This window comes from Numenius arquata, chromosome 8 (genome assembly GCF_964106895.1).
Source record: "Numenius arquata chromosome 8, bNumArq3.hap1.1, whole genome shotgun sequence".
Taxonomy (NCBI): Eukaryota; Metazoa; Chordata; class Aves; order Charadriiformes; family Scolopacidae; genus Numenius; species Numenius arquata.
In genome coordinates this window covers 60,124,296-60,139,852 of record NC_133583.1, presented here as the reverse complement: position 1 = coordinate 60,139,852, position 15,557 = coordinate 60,124,296, and the positions used below count along the sequence as shown (strand labels likewise).

The following is a 15,557-nucleotide window of genomic DNA, read 5'->3' as shown; positions in this document are numbered from 1 at the left end:
AGAGTGTTGCCGTTTCTGCCATTTCATTCAACGGTCCATATTTTATGCAACAGTTTTAGTTTCAAGACAGTTTTGAGCTCCGTGAGATTTCTAGGAGACTTTCTTGACCAAATCAGAGCATTAACACACGCAGCTCTGGTCCCTGGTTCATCTTATGTTGAAATTACTGCAAAAAAAACTAACAGATCATCAGTCAAGGGCAAAACTGGACGTCCCGTACCTAGTAATAACTAATGAAACGGTCATAGAAGCTGAGTAACTGCTCCAGGGTGGGAAGGAGACCAAGAGAAAGCTGAATCAGTGTCTGGAAGACGCAGCGAGCACCCCACACAGTGAGGGAGGAAGATCCGCGAGTGATAGACCGGCGTGTACAAAGGAAGGAATTCCCTGTCAAGAAATAGGCGGGATTTAAATGAGAAACGTTGTGCCAGTTGGGATAGGAACCCACCAGCAGCAGATTGGAAGTGAGCGAGGACGTCTTGAAGAGTCCAGACCGAGGTGTCCTTACGGGAATCTCTCTGACCCGGGGCTTTTCTTTCCACTCCCAGGTCCCGATATCGTCTCGGAGAAGAAACCCGCTACGGAGGTCGATCCCACGCTCTTTGAAAAACGATTCCTGAAAAGAATCCGTGACTTGGGTGAGGTAAGAGCAGCCTCAGATAGGGAACACAGATAAGTGTGTGTGTCGTGTGTGTAAGTGTGTGCGTGAGCGCTGCTTGCGCTCGCGGTGTCGCAACAGGAAGATGGGAACCGTAAATGTCTAAAATAAATGCCTGAAATATTGTGTCCGTGACACCGCGGCTGGGGAATGTTGCGTTAAATCGTGCTCTTTCTTGTACAATCAGGGCCACTTTGGCAAGGTTGAGCTCTGCAGATACGACCCAGAAGGCGACAACACCGGGGAGCAAGTGGCGGTTAAATCGCTAAAGCCGGAGAGCGGAGGGAACCACATCGCTGACCTCAAGAAGGAAATAGAAATCTTGAGGAATCTTTATCACGAGAACATTGTCAAATATAAGGGAATTTGCACAGAAGACGGTAAATCTTCCTATAGAAGAGGGTTTTCCTTTAGAAATGAAGCATTTTAAGAAGCAAAACAGTCTTAATTCAGTCTTACGGGTTTAGATCTCTTTTTTCATGGAAAAAGCAGCAGTTTATCTTTGAAGTCCTCCTCTTGCCCATTTCTGAGCTCAGCTAACTTGGATGTCAGCCCCGGGGTTGATGCTCTCACCAAATCCATTAAAACACCGCGCTCCCGGGCAGGCGGGGGTGTCTGTGTTCCAGGAGCTGGGTCATGGCCCCATAAGCCCAGACGTTATCATTCAGAGAAAAAAGCTCTATTGCCTTATATTTCTGCATTTACAGTGGTGCCTGTTCTAAAACAGTATTTAGAAACTTTACATTCAGTGACTGTGCTGCCTGGAGTAGGCTCTCCTCTGGGTTGGCTCAGTGACCGACAATGGGCATTAGCCCACAGTCCGGCCGTGGCCACACGATATCCTTACAGATGCTCCCAGCGCTGGGGGGTTGTACAGAAGTTACTGGTGATGCCATGAGAAGGGTCTCGTGTCTGCGAATTAAACGCACGCTCTGTTTTTAGGAGGAAGTGGGATTAAACTCATCATGGAATTTCTTCCTTCTGGGAGCCTGAAGGAGTATCTCCCGCGGAACAAGAACAAAATCAATCTCAAGCAACTTCTCAGATACGCGGTTCAGATCTGCAAGGTGAGCCTGGCACCGCAGCCTTCCTGCAGCTCTTCCGTTTGATTCGTTTAATATTTATATTTAATTTAATTGGGGGGGGGAGGAGATTCTCCTTGCTCCGTCCCCAAGGACCTGAACCCTAAAGTGGCCTCTCCTGTGCTTCAGGTGCTGCCGGCACAAAGATCAGTGAGAGAATAATTGCCAAGTTCCTTTCCTTAAAAGTTTATTATGAGAAGTTGTTCCTGCTGCAGGATTTGAGGTGTCAGGAGGGAGGACAGCGTTTAGAAAGGGTTTGCTGGCGAGAGGGAAGGAGCAGCGTGCGAGGCTAAAGCAAGGAGTAGAGGCCAGTGCGGTCAGGCCACATGAAGCAACGTGATTTCTGCAGGAGACCGTGGTTTTGTGACGATCATAGAATTGTCCGGGTTGGAAGGGACCCTCAAGATCATCTAGTCCAACCATCAACCTAACTCTGACTAAAAAAACCATCACTAAACCATGATGGTGGACCGGGCAGTGACAGGAAGCGTAGAGACAGACAAAGGGGCTGCTGCGGTGGAGAGAAGGCTCTGAGGACAGGGCTTTTTAATTTTCAGCTGAAAACTAAAACGCACAAAGCGGAAACAAGAGTCTCAATAGATGAGGAACCCAAAGGCTGAGTTTAAGGCGGGGGGTGTCAGAAAAGGACCCTGGGAAGTGCCAACAGATGGAGAACGTGGTGTGGGAAACGTGGGTGGGGTGTTACCAATTCGACCAGGGAGCACTTGAAGGGGAAGCTGGAGAAAAACAGTGACTTAAGTACTGGAAAAACCAGCATAAAAGGCTTTTTCTCTCCTAGGGAATGAACTATTTGGGCTCCTGTCAGTACGTGCACCGTGACTTAGCAGCGAGAAACGTCCTTGTCGAAAGTGAGAACCGAGTGAAGATCGGAGACTTTGGTCTCACCAAAGCCATCGAGACCGACAAGGAGTACTACACCGTCAAGGATGACCTCGACAGCCCTGTCTTTTGGTAATAATTTCTAACTCGTTCTCTTTAACCGGACCGTGCCTAAATAAAGGCACAGCGTCAGAGCAAGGCAAAGGCACCTGCCAGACTGTTACGGTGCTTTTTATTTCTTCCTGCGCTTAATGATCCATTTTCCCCACGATCTTTGTATGAACGCAGAAGGCGCCTCTTTACTTCGCTTATTTTAAAGGCGTAGGGTTGTGCCTGTGTGAGAAGGTCTGAATGAAGTGTAACGCTGTGCCCGCAGGTACGCCCCGGAGTGCCTGCTCCAGAGTAAATTCTACATCGCCTCGGACGTCTGGTCGTTCGGGGTGACGCTCTACGAACTGCTGACCTACTGTGATTCCGAGGCCAGTCCCATGGCAGTAAGTGGCTGTGAAAGACATTGCTGCTAAAGCTGCTTAAACCAGATTTATTTTTTTAAATAGTTATTATTTTTGGAAACAAGAAGTGGAATGAATCTCTTTATTTTATAGAATCATAGAATTGTCTGGGTTGGAAGGGACCTTTCAGATCATGGAGTCCAACCATCGACCCAGCACTGCCCAAACCCCCGCTGACCCATGTCCCTCAGCACCACGTCTGCCCAGCTTTGAAATCCCTCCAGGGATGGCGACTCCACCACTGCCCTGGGCAGCCTCTGCCAAGGCTTCACAACCCTTTTGGGGGAAAAATTTGTCCCAATATCCATCCTAAACCTCCCCTGGGGCAACTTGAGGCTGTTTCCTCTTGTCCCATCGCCTGTTCCTTGGGAGAAGAGACCGACCCCCCCTGGCTACACCCTCCTTTCAGGCAGTTGTAGAGAGCGAGAAGGTCTCCCCTCAGCCTCCTTTTCTCCAGGGTGAACACCCCCAGCTCCCTCAGCTGCTCCTCACAAGACTTGTGCTCCAGACCCCTCACCAGCTCCATTGCCCTTCTCTGGACCTGCTCCAGCCCCTCATTGTCTTTCCTGTCACGAGGGGCCCAACACTGGACCCAGCCCTCGAGGTGTCTTTCACTAAAGACCCTGTACAGAGTTAGGTTGTGGCAACCACGTGTCCTAGGGAGGAAACTGTGTTTATAATTATTACTGTCTGTTTTCTAAAGCGAGTACATGGCGCGCGGTAGCTACAGATAAGCATCTACTGATGGTTTTCGTTTTGAGATTGAAGTGTCGTCTCAATGTCCATGGAACGCAGGGATTTGCGCAGGGCAAGAGGTGGCGCCGCTGATTCCCTCTCTTTTCACAGGAATTCTTGAAAATGATCGGCCCCACGCAGGGACAGATGACGGTGGCTCGGCTGGTGCGCGTCTTGCAGGAAGAGAAGCGTTTGCCACGGCCGCCCAACTGCCCAGAGGAGGTAACGATGCACTGATGCTTTGATAATGACACTCCATTAGCGGGGAGAGCTCCACGCGCTCATGGTTGAGTAGGTCTGGTAGGAAGAATGCCAGCTGTGCTACTAAAAAGGCATTTCCAAGGTTTTTAAGCATTAAAAAGTTTTTTCACACTGACGGTCCCAAGTTCGCGATGTCCCTCCAGAGGGGTTCAGAACTTGGCTTCAGTGTCTGGATCCGTGTAAAATTCATTCCCAATCCTTCTGATTTTTGAAATGGAGAGTTCCTGGATGTGCAGCAGCCTGGACCCCGACGTCCCTCGGCGGGGTCTCCTCCTGCTCTCGGGGAGGCGGGAGAGCCACGCTCTGCCCCGGGGCTGGGCTGGAGCCCCTCCGCGGGCCCCGAGAAGGCTGGGGGAGGCAAGGGGCAGCGTGTTCCTGCCCAGCGCGGCGGTGGGCTGCAGGGAAATGAAATGTTTCACGCATCCTTTAAATATATCTCTCTTGTTGTGGTTAGGTGGACCAGCTGATGAGGAAGTGTTGGATATTCAAGCACGACGAACGGACAACCTTTCACAATCTGATTCAAGGATTTGAAACCATTATGAGTAAAATGTAATGATTTTTTTTTTTTTCTACTGTCAGTACTTTGCGTGTCAAAATATAAATGCCCACGGCCTGTCGTTTTTTTAACTACTGTAATTTGTACTCTGACTGTGCTAATGTGTTTAAAGGATTCTTTTTCCAACAGTTTTCCTTTTTAATTTTAGTCAACAGTTGGATCGACTGAATTAAAAGGTATGGCAGGACCCAATCGCTTCAACTCCTTTTGCTGCCGTCACCCCAAAGCAGTTTTACCTTTCCCCGCTGACGGTCTCAGCGCAATTAGAACGCCCCTGATAATTGCGAGGGGCAGGGGCCGGCAGTTCCGATCCGTAGCATTTAAAACAAGTCTGCCGTGCGCCCCTTATTCCCGGAATAAGGCACCAGGGGACACGAGAGGATTTGATACAGCAATTTAACGATTTTGATGGGGTTTTGAGAAAAAGTTTGCCTGCCCGTATATCCTTCACGTGCACTTAACAATTTTAGTAACAAAAAAAACCCCAACTCTGGCATAATAAAAAATCCAGAGAAGACGAAACAATCGGCTCGTTTTAACGAGGCTGCAGTTCTGAGCTCTTGGATATTTTTGAAAATAATAATAAAAAAAAAAAAAGCTTTACGGGCCTCTTCAAAAAGGTAACAACCAACCCAAAGCACGGAGCTAGATGGATAGTTACGCTTCCCATGGGGAAAACTGGTTTCTGGATAAAGAGATTTGCTTTTCCAAGCTCAGCGCCCCCCTGTCCCAGCCCACGTTTCCACCTGCTGACGCTTCCAGCGGCCGGGGCTGTGGAAGGTGCCCGGGGGCTGCTCTTGGCCCTGTCCTGCCCCTCCGCTGCAGCGCCACGCAACCTGCGCAAGGAATTAATCGCACGCTCTAAGGATAGAAAGGAAACCAAATGTTTAGGTAGAATCTGGGGGAGGTGGGTTCTCCCCTGACAAATAACAGGCTAAAAAAGCAGCGTGGGCAGCGGGGGAGAAGGCGGCCTGGGAGAGTGGAGCCGGTGGTGCCGGCCGAGGGGTGCGCCTCACACCCGGCAGGTTTTTGGGGCGCAGATTTCTTTGGCCCACACCTGAATTCATTTTAGCAGTTCTGCAACACTCTTCCTCTGGCCCGAGATGCCGATTCTTTAAATTACAGCACTGCCCTTTATTTAATTTGACTCCCAGAGCCCAACCACACGAGTGAGCGGTATCCAGTTAAGCGGAGGGAAAAACCGGCGGGGGCCGCACTGGGACCACGTTTGCTTTTGTTGCCAGGCCCAGCGTTAGCGTTTGAACCCGGGGCACCGCGCTCCTGGTTTCTAAACCCCTCGGGTGCCGATAAAACAGTGGTTTAACTGGAAACCTTTTGCTGAGCAGTGACCTAAGGTCATACCCTTGAAGAGATGATACTCGGTGCTGGCAATAACAGAAAGGCGACTTTAAATACATATCTATATATATATAATTGTAATTATGAGCTGCAACGAGGTCAGATTTATTTTTACAGTATTACATTATTTTTTCTGTATGTCACTTATGAACCCGATATGAATCTGTAAGCACTTTGTTACTCTTTATACAAGCCAAATCTAATAAAGATTTTTTTTTTTTTCTCCACGTGCGTATCTTTTTTAATCATAAATTAAACACAGAAAGATTTTTTTTAAATGTAGCTTCCCTAGGAAGAGTGATCAGAAGGTCTTCAAAACAACCTTTCCTTACGTTAAATGAGTGTTTTAAAGCTAGTCCGGAGCTGTTTTCCTCCCACAGAAATCCACCTTAAATGTGTACCAACAATTTATTGTCATTGAAAAGCGTAACAAGTTGAGAAAGTCGCGTATACAAACAGTTTGACGGGAATATTACACGTGACTTCATCAGTACGTACACAGGGAAGCCCAGAAGAGCTCCTGGGACCCGCCTCCCTGTTTGGCCGCCACCAGCAGTTACCGCCCGTAGCCACAGGTTGTTGGATTGCAGGGGTTTTTTTTAAGCTTCAAAAATATGTGTCTTGGTCACATTACAAAGCTTGAAAGGCAGAATTTAAGACTTTTTTTTTTTTTTTTTTTTAAACAATCAGTATTGAAAAAAATGGCTTGAGTATTATCTAGCAAGACGAAGTAAGAAGGACCTGACCTGGGTGCTCAAGTGAATTCCAAGGCAGCAATCCCCACCCCTCCGGTGGCTCCTGCTTGATTTGACACAAACTCCCATTTCACAAGCTTTGATTGCCAAGTCTTCAGCTACAAGGAAAGAAAGACTCTGGCCCGAGGTGCTTAACGAATAAGCTAAAAACACAAAGTCTTTTTTTTTTAAAAAAAAAATACAGGAAAGAGCAACACAATCAAGCTGGGAACCCGCGTCTGTGCGGTGCCACCGCTCGGCCCCTGCTGAGCGAGGAGCAATCCCTTCCGGCCAGAACTACCTCGTATAAAAGGAAAGATGGAAGAAAGAGTGAAACCCGGAGCCGGGCTTTGGAATGCAGCAAATGCCGAAAGTGAAGATGCTTGGAAAAAAGACAGCAATACCACAACAGCCAGCCCGAGGGCCGGATTAACAACACCATCCGTGGAGCGTGTCAGCGGTGCTCCTGCTCCAACGCCGAAGCATCAGGCGTCAGAAAAAGCACAACAGGCAGTTGATTTCTTCCATTTTTTTTTTTTCCAGTTCTTTTTAACCAATGTCCCACCACCTGCAGGTGTAGCCCCGGCCCTGCCTTACCCCCAGCACGCCTCTGCCACACACACACTATTTTACAGAGGCTTTCCCAAACTGCACATTACTTATTCCAAGCAAAAACTGTGGGTTCTTGGCCTAAAAGCAAAGGTTGGTTACTTCATTGTCCAAGCATCACCTGGCCACATCGAATTTCCTATCGCAAGGCAGCACACAGCAGAGCATCTGACTTTTAACAAACATTTATTGAAAAAAAAAACATCACAGAGGCTCTGGTAATACATTTGGTATATCTCCATTCCAGGATTAAGAGGAAATATTAAAAATATAAAGGCTGTAAATGCAGAAATCTTAATCCTGGAAAAAAAAAAAGTAAAGATTGGAAAAAAAAACCCCCCACATTCTGAGTTAAAAAAATAAGAAAAAAAATTACTATCAAGACTTCATCTTTTAACTTCCTCAGTCTGAGGACTAGAGAAAGGCTCGGCGTTCCCTCCTCGGGATTTTTATTGCTTTCGGCTTGTAAAAATGACCAAAACTCACCCAGTTACTTTGCGTTGTCAGCTCCAGCCGTCACCGTTACTGCCAGTGGCAGACGACAAAGGAAACGCCGGCCCATCCTTTCGGAAGGCAAGTCAGACTAACCTCGCAGCAATACGTACCGTCTCCGCGGCAAATTTGCCCATTGGGGGGGGGGGTTACTCAGAAACACCCCCCCCTTCCCCCCCGAAAGAAGAATTATTTGTCTGAAGTTAAGGCAGCAATAAATAGCAGAGGTACGAAGAGCCTGCCCCGGCGCCCAGAGGCGGGAGGGGGGGTTACTTCGGTCTTAATAAACGCGCTTTTTTTTGAGCGAGGATTCTGCGTAACGTACTGCGGAGCCCGCGGGCTGCTGGCCCAGGCACTCCACGGGGCCGGGCTCCGGGGAGGAAACCAGGTACGAGGAGCCTCGCTTCTCGCTTCTCGTCGGAGCCACCTAAGGACGAGAAGAAGACAAGTGACACACGATCCAGCGCAAACGGTGCCAATAAATAAAGCTTGGGAATTACCGAGGACCAGGAGCCAAAGACCCGACTCCTTCGGCTTTAAGGGCCAGCCATACACAGCTCGTGAGTCAGCGTTTGTGCCCTTTCCCTAAAAAAAAAAACCACTCATCGTAAATGCATTGGTGTCCCACCATCTGTGCGTTTTTGCGAGGGCAAAGGGCTCTTGGTGGTGCCGCTCCACAGCGCGTTTAAAAAGCAGCAGCGTAATGGCCATGCTGCCACCCCGTAGCGTCACAGCAGCTCCAGCCATCTTCATCCTTCACACTACGGCACCTTTTCTGCCTCTTTCTTTTCTCTTGGAGACCTGAAAGGGTTAAACTGTCCTGGCACAGCTCCTGTGGCAACTCAGATGCCAAAGGACTTGGTTTTGCCAAAGCGGGTTGGTGGTGTGGGGAATGGGCCACCATCTGCCGCTTGCAGGCACGGGTTTACGTGCGGTACCCAAGCGGAGGGAGCAGTAACCACTCTTCTAATCCAAACTTCCAGTTATCCACGAAGAGGGCCACGGAGATGCTGGGAGGGCTGGAGCCCCTCTGCTGGGAGGACAGGCTGAGAGAGTTGGGGGGGTTCAGCCTGGAGAAGAGAAGGCTCCAGGGAGACCTTGGAGCCCCTTCCAGTCCCTCAAGGGGCTCCAGGAAAGCTGGGGAGGGACTCTGGATGAGGGAGGGGAGCCATAGGAGGAGGGGGAAGGGTTTGACACTGAAAGAGGGGAGATGGAGATGAGATGTGGGGAAGAAGTTCTTTGCTGTGAGGGTGGTGAGAGCCTGGCCCAGGTTGCCCAGAGAAGCTGTGGCTGCCCCATCCCTGGAGGGGTTCAAGGCCAGATTGGAGGGGGCTTGGAGCAACCTGGTCTGGTGGGAGGTGTCCCTGCCCAGGGCAGGGGGTGGCACTAGATTGTCTTTGAGGTCCCTTCCAATCCAAACCATTTTATGATTCTATGATTCTAACCAACATGCCTCACTGATACACAGAAAATCCTGAGGTGAGGACACCTCACCTTCTGGAGAGGGCAGAGGTGACCTAAGGCTGCCCCATCACCGAGGGCCCCTTAGGGTACACAAGATTCAGGTTCAGTTCTTCTCTGGGATCCATCAGAGCAGGACATTGCAGTACGTCTTATCACAGCATTAGAAGCTGCACATACACACCAGAGCCCACCATCCTAACCAGTCTTGATCACTCCCTCTTTCCCCCCACGTGTCATTAATTCCATTAATTAAACAGTCACCTTGCTCTAAAAGACTGACGTATCTGCCCTGTAATGACCACCTGAACCTGACCTCACCATGTCCTGCTCCACCAGGGTTAAGCCTGGCTCCTAGATCAGAAGATTCGGGGGTTTGGTTCATGCTGGGCTGAACTATTTAGAAACCTTCACGTTTCACAGACCAGGAGACACTCATTCCTTCACTCAACCAGAAGACCAGCGGTGCTGACCAAAGGTCCCCCAGCCCCTCACTAATTCACATTCACAACTCAAACAACCCTCAGCTAAGTCCGATTTCATCATAAATAGGAATTTGCTTGAGGAAAGGCTTAGGTTTTGTCCCCCTCCTCTCTCCTGCTCTTCCAACAGCCGTGGGGAATGTCACACGTCCTCTGGCTCACGTGGCAGCATCTCCACCGTGTGGGTCACATGCATCTCCAACCATGCTTCTCCTCCACCTCTGAAACGCAGCCCCACAGAAGCAGGAGAAAATCAGGTTACAGGGCTAAAGCGAGCGTGCACACACACAAGCACACACTCTCCACCGCTACAGAGCCCCTTGGGGACCAGCCTGGGTCCCCTCTTCACTGGGATTTATCTTTTGAGCCCAGGAATGAGAGAAGTACCTCGCTGCGGAGACAAACCGTACCTTCCGTCTAGTTTATGCCAAGAGACTGATCGCTCTCGTTCTGCCTTTTCCGGCGCCTGGCATTAAGGCAGACTTTTGAACGAGCTGTTCAACATCACCTTCCGTGTACAAGCTTTCCTCTTTAGACCGGAGATAAACTGGAAGGCATTATTGCTCAAACCCCAGACTATTTCCTTCTCTTGTTACCATTTCCCTCATTTCTAGCCACATCAGAGTTGTGTGTTCCTCGTAAATCTCCTCCAAAAACTGGAAAAATCTCATCCCAACTCTGAGATGTGGCTTCTAAACGCCAGACCATCGTGTGCTGAATCCCAGTGCCAACGTCTGTGGAGCAAAGGGATTTAATGCCATGATGGAGGAGAGCCGGGCTGGAGGACCACGAGCCACGCTGGAGACGGGAGAGCCAGCTCGGCCTCCCTCCAGCAGAGCTCGGAGAGACCGTCACCGCCCCCACGGCTGGGGTTGGACTCACAAAAGGTTGTTATGCTGACAGACTTAATTCCCTGCAGCTGCTCCAAAACAGATGACAACCTGGCTTTTAAGGTCTCTCCCATCCGTAAAAATGGGAGTAATGGGATTTACCTACGACACGAGGGTACGAATTCCTCAGGACTTCCAAGGCACTCGGGAAACAACAAGACCTATGGTCAGACAGAGCAAAGCTTTATTCCCACCGTCTCGGTCTGTGTCAAACCAGCCTGCTCTTAGTCCAGCCTCCTTTAAGTCATCTCTCACGGCTTCCATAGCATCTCCCCATCCCTCCCACATCTTCATGGATGAAAACTAGGTGTCTACTGGGTGCAACGGACAAAGGAAACTCTGCTCAGTGAGTGTGGCTGAACCAGCCTGTATCTGACGTCTGTTACATACTTCAAATGAAAGTCATTTTTAAATGGTTTTCCTCCCAGGATCCAGTTACCAGCACCACAAAGCAGCGGCTGTAGATAGCCCAGACACCGCTGTGATTTGCTAACTCCACTTCAGAGCTTTTACCCCAGTGGCACTCACTGCAAAACATCTGCAATCGGGCAAAAAAGCCCATCTAAAACCAGTGTGAAGCTCCTCCTCCTTTGTTCACTTCCTACTTTATTTGCCCCCTTCAAGGCACTGCTGCACATTCAGATACCATCTTTCCAAGAAGTTTGCTCACAAACATCTGGCTTTTTCTTCGCCTGTGAGATTTGGTGGTTTGTGGCAGGGAGGAGCACTGATCTCCAGGGTTCTGGAGAGCCCTGAGGGAATCTGGCATTGGCTGTTATTTATCACATCCACCAGGAACTGCGTGTGATCCTGAGCAACTCGGGATGCTGAGGAGCACAGGTGCAGTGGGAAAAACCTCTTTTCTTTGGCTTGTTGTGGGTTCAAAGTCCACTCGGTGGCAGCATAAGACAAATAAGAAGCGCTTCCACCAGCAGCTGGCTGGGGCTGCATCTCCTGTCTCTCCTCTCACCTTATTGAACGGTTTTTGTGGAGGAAGCTGGAAGCTGCCTGGCTGGTGTGATCCCTGGGCTCCACTGTAAAGTGTAGGCACAACCTGCAAGCAGGTACTGTAGGCTGGGTAAGATCCACCTGGAGATTCCTAAACGCAGAAGGGGATCCATGATAAACCAGAAGTTGAAAGAAAATAGGTTTAATAGGTCATTTTTACTTGCTATGGTAACGAGCACTCAGCAGATGCGCAAGTGTCTGAGTGTACAGTTCGCAGCAGCTCAGGCATGCAGCAATTTCTTGAGCAAACCGTAGGGTTTGGGGGATGACTTGCTTTAGACAATTCCTTTAAAAAAGAAAAACCTCAAGCTACATAACAGCGTGGGCGAGAATCATCCTCCAATAGCGCCTCTGGGCAATAACGTTGTGGTGTGCTGTGTCTTGGCAGGACTATTTTAATACACTCCTGAACTTTACAGGTAACTTCAGATTGTGGGATTTTAGAAAGAGAGGAACATTCACGGCAGAGAGAATCAAAAGCGTGAGTGTGAATCCTGGAGAGTAAGAGTGCAGGGATGCCCTGCAAAAGGTGACCATGCAGTGCCATTCGTCCCACGCTCTCCAGCCCCTCATTCCTGCTGTACCGACGGCAGCAGCCACTATCAGCAAAGAAAGCTGGTGTCCGGACTCCAAAAGCCCCCCGACAGCTGATGGGAGAAACAGCCAGTGGAGACATCAAGAAAATAAAATTATTTCTCACCTCAGAGGCTTCATTTTCAAATTCATCGACTCTTGCCTGGGTAGAGTTATATGCCTGAGCATAATGCTGATACCACTGCTGAACAGCCTCCTATAAAGGAGGAAAAAACCTCTTCCCATTAGCTGTCTACGAAGATCACTTCAAATGAGAACAACTCTTATGGTCTCACAGGACACGAGAACGAAGTAAAAGGCAAAGCTCTCCAAGAAGCATCAAAACATGTTTAACACCAGGGATAAAAGCTCAAACCAAACATTTAAAACTACATTGAGGGCATAAAAGAAGGCACCAGTGCCTTGGCAGCGGATAGAATTACAGTGTCATTTTTGACACAGAAGGAACAGACAGCATGAATATAGCTGAATGGTGACATGTGACATCTCTGCACCTAAGTGACGTCATTTGAGTCCTTCCTGTTACTCAAGTTAATACTAATAGCACATACACTACAATACTACTGATTTTTTTGGACAGTATGTTAAGGATCTGGGGTTAGGAACTACCTCCAGGAGACACCAAAACAAATTTAAGGCCAATAATTACATTCAAACAAAATATTCAAGACTATGTTAGTCCTTTCATGAAACGCACAGCCCAACGGCCCACAGGACACCTCTCTTGCTTCTCTGTCCCACAACTGTCACCAGGTCTGACCTGACCAGGAGATGGGTCTGACCCCTGGCGAACGTCCCTGCTGCAGCGACCACATCCCCTCCTGGCCAGGCTGAGACCCTCCTCACCCAAAAAACCCCTGGGCTCCATCCTCCAGACCTAACCCACTCCCACAGCAGCCCCAGGAGCTTTGGAACCACACAGATTTCCTCGGCAGCAGCCCAGGAGAGGGAAGCACAGCCTGATCCTGCCCTCCTTACACAGGATGGGAGATCAGGGGATTCTGGGGAGGAGGAGGTGGTGGGGACAGGGCAGAAAAGAGAGAGACCGAGAGCAGAGCCAGTCTCTCAGCACAGACCCAAGATTTTTAGAGATTACCTGACAGCACTACAATCCAGTTCTTGTATTTGATTTGTATACAATTATATTTCTACTCAAGACTAGCGATGGCTAATGAAAATATGGAAATATTATTTCACAGAATGTCCCAATGTCTGTGAAACTCAGAACTTGCTCTCAATATTGCAACAAAACACCCTCCAGACGAGGGGCAGCCCTTCACCTGATCACCAAATGGGGCAAAGAGTGAAGAAACCCCGTGCAGTGAAACCAGCCGGCAGAGACTGCAAAAATTCCCCAAGCTGTACAGGAACTCCTGGTGGACAGAACACACTCTTCTCTGGGATCGAGTTCAAGAAAACTTTAAAACTTCTTGGGAAGGGGAAGAAAAACTTCATGGTTTTGAAGACAGACAAAAGCCAAGCCCAGAAGTTGTAAGAAGTAATTTTTCAGCCAACTGCGCTGAATTCAGGTTCTCAAGAAGCAATCTTTCAATGGTTATAATACTGCAGCAGGGAATGTCTTGAGGCTTCTTTGGACTGGCATTAGGTGGACTTTGTGCTAAATCTATTCTGTTCACTGAAAGAGAGAAACCGTCAGCAAAGAGGACCTACGAGGTTCAACCTGAAGAAAAGGGTGGGCTTTGGTTGTAGGAAAGCCTGGGAACCCTTGAAAAGCAGTACCTGATGTTGGGCAACGCTGTTCAACCGCACGTATCAGACCACACGTGTACCAGGAAGCGCGTTAAGAGTACACGGAGAAAAACAACGAGCAGAGGGAGGGAGCTCTGAGCAGATCTCTGCCAAAAACCCTGCTACTGGAGTAGAAAAACCAGGCTTCAGAAGAAAGCACCGCAAAGCAACATACCTGTGTATACTCCCCGTGCTGCTGAGCGTAATTAAAATAATTTTCCATTGCGTGTTGTGACGTAGTTCCCTGAGACACGGCAGCATCCACGATGTTGTTCGGAAGTCCCGTCTGCTGCGGTGGACTAGAGGCTTTGCTGGCAATTGCTGTTTGTAACATAAAGAACACACGGTTTGTATAAACTCCACAAAATTAGGCCGCACTCTTCTTTATCAATATTCTAGCATTAATACAGAAATTGCCTCTTCAGATCAGACTGTGCTCAAAATTAATCAGCGCTACTAATAATTTAAAGGCTTTCTAGAAGTTTAGTAAGCCCATTAACTCTGAAAATTTACCCTTCTCAAATAAAACATTAACTATGAGGATAGATCACACTGCAATTTTAAGACAGACCACAAGATTTCCTTAAAGGTAAGCGTTGTGGTCACTGGAATTACCTGCCGAACAGGATAATGACTTGTCACACTCTGGTCAAGGAAATTTGCAACTAAACCCACTAAATATTTGCTTACCTGGAAGACATATACCGGGCAATACACTCGCCAAATTCAAGTAGGGGTTGGTACTGAGCCGTATTTCTTTCGGTGGTTCTCCTAGCAGCGAAGTCTGTTTTTTCAAGGGAGTCTGCAAAACAATTGGACAGAGAAAATTGCATTATATTTGTACATTTGTCAGAAACAAGGTAAGTGTCCCAGCAGGATTTTAGGAAAAAAAAAAAAAAAAAATCAACAATTTAGCCCTATGAAATGTAACAGGAAAACTTTTTTTTTATTATTTTTTATTTTATTTTAATAAACACTGGGGACAACTGTCTGGACGCTTTGACTGTATTTTTTTCTTGCCAAGTCACTTTGTAGGAATGTTTCTTTTTAGACTAAGTTACTAAAGGACATTAAAAAAACAAACAAAAAAAGAAAACCTTTTACATTCAAGAAAAGGCATAATAATTACCATAACGACTCCAGATGCAGGATCTCCCTGCATGAAGTACATGGCCAAGACAAAAATCAACTCTCTTTCACCCAGAGCCACAAGCAAATAAAGGACAAATGAGCCCTGGATTGGAGAGGTGACACTGTCTGCAATGTGGCATTACAACACACCTTACTGAGCGCTCCGTTCATAAGCCTGGACTTAAAAGGGGAAAATGTTTATGAGTCGAAATGAAGTGTCAGGACTGACAGAAGCGTTTCCGATGAGGGACTAAGAAGGGTACGCCACCAGCTCACAGCCTCTTGGCTTATGTTAGAAAAAAACACCAGAAATAAGGATGAAGTAGCTATGGCAAGTTACAAAGCTTGTCGGAGATACAGAGCTCAAAAAAGAGACCGGTTTTTAAGCACAAAAAACTTCA

General features: G+C 48.2%; 2 protein-coding genes across 2 annotated transcripts in view; one reads left to right on the top strand and one right to left on the bottom strand.

Annotated features, from left to right (window-relative positions):
* JAK1 (Janus kinase 1) overlaps nucleotides 1–4,820 on the top strand; it is a 30,895-nt gene extending 26,075 nt beyond the window's left edge. The window contains exons 18-25 of the mRNA XM_074152104.1: nucleotides 549–643; nucleotides 846–1,038; nucleotides 1,601–1,725; nucleotides 2,540–2,712; nucleotides 2,957–3,074; nucleotides 3,939–4,049; nucleotides 4,543–4,640; nucleotides 4,796–4,820. Coding sequence (XP_074008205.1) covers nucleotides 549–643; nucleotides 846–1,038; nucleotides 1,601–1,725; nucleotides 2,540–2,712; nucleotides 2,957–3,074; nucleotides 3,939–4,049; nucleotides 4,543–4,640; nucleotides 4,796–4,820 — 938 coding nt within the window. The remainder of the gene's footprint in view (nucleotides 1–548; nucleotides 644–845; nucleotides 1,039–1,600; nucleotides 1,726–2,539; nucleotides 2,713–2,956; nucleotides 3,075–3,938; nucleotides 4,050–4,542; nucleotides 4,641–4,795) is intronic.
* Nucleotides 4,821–7,519: 2,699 nt separating this feature from the next.
* RAVER2 (ribonucleoprotein, PTB binding 2) overlaps nucleotides 7,520–15,557 on the bottom strand; it is a 36,512-nt gene continuing 28,474 nt past the window's right edge. The window contains exons 10-12 of the mRNA XM_074152103.1: nucleotides 14,716–14,827; nucleotides 14,201–14,346; nucleotides 7,520–8,268 (exon numbers count right to left, since the gene is read on the bottom strand). Coding sequence (XP_074008204.1) covers nucleotides 8,122–8,268; nucleotides 14,201–14,346; nucleotides 14,716–14,827 — 405 coding nt within the window. The 3' untranslated portion in view covers nucleotides 7,520–8,121. The remainder of the gene's footprint in view (nucleotides 8,269–14,200; nucleotides 14,347–14,715; nucleotides 14,828–15,557) is intronic.